A 4584-nucleotide genomic window follows, 5' to 3' on the forward strand; every position below is an offset into this window, starting at 1 on the left:
GCCCTATAGAAAAAACCCCCCCAAAAAAAAAAAAAGAGCAAGTTTGCAGACGAGTGCTTCGGGCAGCTGCGTATAGGTTTGGCGTGTACCCCGGGTGTGTGGATGCACCTAAAATACAAATACACTAGAACGCTCTGCTGGGAACTGAACATCTGTGTTCCCGAAGTCACGTGCTGGAGCCCACCTGGCGTGGGGTTAACAGCAGGTGAGCCTCTGGGGGGTGCGAGGCCAGGTGGGGCCTCGTGGGCTCGCTGCCCTTGGGAGAGGAAACCGACAGTTCACAGCGACCCATCCCCGCAGCACTCCCGCTCCTCCCCTGCTCCGTGTCTCCTGCACCTCTGTCACGAGCCAGGCTACACCTCTGCAGTTACACAGGGAAGCGCTTCCCTAACGTCCGAGACACCAGCAGGCAGCCGTGTCTGAGGGGCTCGGTGACTTCTCCGTAGGACGATGTGTCCCCCGTTCCTCCGCCAGCCCCCGTCCGCCTCTGCTCAGCTCACAGGAGGTGAGGCCGATGCACGTGTTCCTAAGGCTCCGCTATGTGGATTTCCTGGCCCACAGCGCATGACTCCCACCCCAAACACACCGCACCCGTTAATTCACACGGCTGCACAGGCCACGCATACCGACCTCTGCATTCCAGAGGCCGATTAACGATACCTTTATGAGATTTTCTGCAGGAGCAAAAAAGTCATCTGTTGCAAATAAAATCTAGGCAAAGAAAGAAAGGAGTAAAGATAAAATAACTGTAAATGAAAACCGTTTTCTTTCATGCCCAGTGAACATCGCGAGGGCAGTAAAGAGGAAATGCGCCATCGCCGGGGAGATGCGGAGAGACGCAGGCGGGCACCGGGCTCTCTCAGCGCCGCGCCCACCGCCCTCCAGGGCTCCCCCGGCCCTCTACCATCTGGACGCACGTGCTGCTTCCCACACTCGGGGCGAGTAGCCAATTCTCTTCTCTATTGCTTTTCCTTTTCCCATAGGGCACATGCGTTCACCGGAGAGAGAGTGCGGGAGTGGGAAAGCGAGAAATCGCCCCCCGGGGGATGGCCACACCGCAAGCCCTTCTCCACCATTCTCCTCCTGGGATTTGGGCATGCATGCACACGGGCATAGCACGATTTTCAAGTCACCAGATCCATCACTCAAACCACGTGAGAGTCCAGCTCCTTAGCCACTATGCCAGTAGTAGTGGTTCGTTTTAAGAACCAAAGACCTGGGGACCAGCAGTTAGCGTAATGGCTACGTCGCTAGGTTCCCACATAGTCGACCGCGGTTCGAGTCCCAGGCCCAGTGGCTTAAACTCACGCAGGGCACGTGTGCGTGCGTGCCCAAGATCCCGAGAGGAGAATGGAGGAGAAGGAATTGCGGCATGGCCATCCCCCCTGGGGGGTGATTTCTTGCTTTCTGTCTCTCTGTCTCTGTCTGTCTGGTGAGCGCACACGCCCTATAGCAAAAACTTCTCCAAAAAAGAAAAAGAAAAGAATCAAAGACCTTGGGCTTTTCACAGACAGACCAAACATAAGCAAATACACATGCATGCACTCACAAATGAAGCGAAATAAAAAGTGTGCTGGTTCACACTGGCTTGGCTGGCTCCGGGTCCGCCCTCCCAGTGGCCTGCGGAGTCACCCCGCAAGAAGACCACCCTGGTCACCACCGTATACCACAAAGCAGGACATACGAGAGGGCGAGGCGAGGTCCACAAACTGCACCAGAGACAGGCGCAGCCAGTCCTTCAGGGGCCACCCTACCTAGGCCCCCTACCAGTGCCCGAAGCAGCCTAGAGGGAGCACTGCCTGGCCCCTGCCTTCAGCCGGGACCCAAAAACACGAGCCCACCCTGCTGCTTGGAGCAGCCGGTGGAGGGCAGGGGAGTTTCTGCCATGCTGGGTTGACCTGGCCCTGGGAAATGGACAGGGTCGTTGGCAGGTGAGTGGACATATCTGTGTCCCCCCGCCTGCATCCTTCCATGGCTCCTAGCAGAAACCCTCACGGGGTACACCTGGCCTCTCCGACCACTCTGGGCCCAGCCTCCCCAAATACCCACAAAAATCCATTGTGTTCCAGAATCATGGGACCACCTGGGGCTCTTCAGCCTCCTGTTCACATTGACACCACATCACAGAACCCGCCCTCTGGGGGCAGGCCAGAACCCGCCCTCTGGGGGAAGGGCCAGAGTCTTTCCTCTGGAGGATGGGCTAGAACCTTCCTTCTCTTTTTTTTTTTTTCTCTCTCTCTTTTTATTTTTAATTTTTTTTTTGAGAAGTTTTTGCTATAGAGCACATGCACTCTCCAGAAAGACAGAGAAAGACAGAGAGACAGTAAGCAAGAAGTCACTCCCCCCAGGGGAGATGGCCATGTCACAATCCTTTCTCCTCCATTCTCCTCTCAGGATCTTGGGCACGCACACACACGCGCCCAGCGTGAGTTTAAGTCACTGGATCTGGTTTAAGCCACCAGGTCCAGGACTTGAACCACAGTCAACTCCATGGGAGTTAAGCGACATAGCCATTACACCAACTGCTGGTCCCTAGAACCCCCTTTCTAAGAGCCAGGCCAGAACCACCCCCTCTAGGATCCTGGGCCAGAACCCGCCCTCTGGGAGACTGGGCCAGAACCCGCCCACAGGGAGACGGGTGCAGGAACGTCACTTGTCTGGACAGTCTCTAGCCCTCCCCACTGCAGCCCCTCCCCGCAGTCCCTGGCAGTCAGGCATCGCCCACCCCTACCCCTGCACCCTGTGGAGGTCACGGCACTGGTCTGACCTTTACAGGAGCCTCCTGGCCGAGTGTGACGTCCTGAGCACACTTCCCTCTGCGCTGTACCAAGCACCCCTGTACCACACACGTTGCCGGGTTTCCCAGGCGACTGCCAGCCCACGCCAGGCCCTGAGAACCACTGGGCTTTCTGACGCACAGAGGGCAGTGGGTCCTTCCCACACACACTGTCCTCTTTGAAAGGCTTATGGGAACGCTGCGCTCGCTCGGAGCCTCCTCCAGTCTAAGCTGGCTGCTCCGGGCCCTGCTGTGAGGGTGGCCTCCTCGGGGCGCCGCCTAGGCTCCTCCTGGCCAGGTCCTGTGAGCCGGAGCATGGACCCCCGGCTTGGGCAGGTCACATGCTCTTCCTCCCTAATGGCCATGCTTACCTTCCCTCCCACGGCCTCAGAAGCCATGTCGACCAGCTGAGTGAAGTCCAGAAAGCGGGCCGGTGTTCCCTCCATTGGAGCGTCTGCCATGCTCCCTAGAGACAGGGGAGGCAGATCTGGTCAGCCCCAGGATGCAGGGGATGACGGGCTGCGAGTGAGGAGGCCCGACCCGGTCCCGAACCAGGGTCTGAGCCTCCGAGGCCAGGCGGTAACAGCCCCTGGCTGGCAGGTGCCCTCCTGCCTGCTGGCACTGAATGAAAGGGTGACCTTCTAGACGTGTGTCCTGCCAGTGTCGAAGGACGAAGTGCCACCAAGCCAAGTCCCACCACCGCGAGGCGCAAAGCGCTGCTCTAGTATTTAAGGGGGGCTCGCTCTTACTTAGGAACGGGCCTTGTTTCGCATAGTCTTGGGCCCATTCCAAACGCTTCCTGAGTGGCCGGTGGCAGAGACGGGGGTACCAGAGCACCCACCTGCCCACAGGCCCATGGTGGGACTCCCGTGTCCACAGACACACCTGCTGGCCACGACCAGAGATGGCACAGAGATGTCCTCACCCAGCAGGGCTCAGAACCAGAGGCGAGCCGGGAGCTGAACCCAACCCCCAGCACCGGGAGAGCAGGGAGAAAGAAGTGGGGGAAGCCCGAGGGAGGGAGTCCAGACCCCCAGGCCTGTCCTCGCCTGAGCCAGCAGGTGGCCACCGCCCGTCCCTCGCCCCGAAGGAAAGAACTGCGTAGAACCGCATCTCCTCGAGGATTATGTCCAGGGCCGGTGGGGGGCTGAGGGCAAGGTGGCTGGACCCCACGTGGCTGACGACGCAGTCTGAGTCCCAGGCTCAGCAGCTTAAGAAACACGCTGGGCGTGTGTGCACGTGTGCCCAAAGTCCTGAGAGGAGAATGGAGGACGGGCCACAGCCTGCCCATCTCCACCCCACGGTTTCCTCTCTCTCTCTCTGTCTCTCTCTGTCTCTCTCTCTCTTTCTCTCTCTCTCTCACCAGCAAGCACACTCGCCCTGTAACAATAATTAAAAAAAAAAAAAAAAAAAAAGAAAAAAAAAAGAGGAAGAATAATAATTATCTTTTTACCCAAAAAAAGCAGTCAGTGGAATGAGAAGTCGCCTCTGGAAACCACAAAAACTCCCTGACTTTTACTTACCGACAGCCACTCCCCGTCGTCAGCAGGGGCTCGGCGACCACTGTGGGGTGCAAAGGTGGCTCCCGGCCCCCCCCAGTGTCGGGGCAGCAACAAGGGCGTCCCCTTCCTCCCACAGCCTGTCCGCACGCTCACACGTGGCGGCACGCGGAGGGCCTGTACTGGTTCGTGCCCTGACCTCACACCCATAGAGCTCACCTCGAAGCTGACCCACACCGACCTCTCTGCCGCTGGCCAGGAATCCCAGAGCTCAGTCCTGAACACAGCAGGAGAAAGCACGTAGCCCCA

At 58.5% G+C, this 4584-nt stretch overlaps 1 protein-coding gene across 1 annotated transcript in view; it reads right to left on the reverse strand.

Annotated features, from left to right (window-relative positions):
* ALLC (allantoicase) overlaps window positions 1-4584 on the reverse strand; it is a 33696-nt gene that overhangs the window by 17768 nt on the left and 11344 nt on the right. Inside the window, exons 2-3 of the mRNA XM_006153521.1 lie at window positions 3148-3242; window positions 661-711 (exon numbers count right to left, since the gene is read on the reverse strand). Coding sequence (XP_006153583.1) covers window positions 661-711; window positions 3148-3242 — 146 coding nt within the window. The remainder of the gene's footprint in view (window positions 1-660; window positions 712-3147; window positions 3243-4584) is intronic.

This window comes from Tupaia chinensis, unplaced genomic scaffold (assembly GCF_000334495.1).
Source record: "Tupaia chinensis unplaced genomic scaffold, TupChi_1.0 Scaffold000377_5, whole genome shotgun sequence".
Taxonomy (NCBI): Eukaryota; Metazoa; Chordata; class Mammalia; order Scandentia; family Tupaiidae; genus Tupaia; species Tupaia belangeri.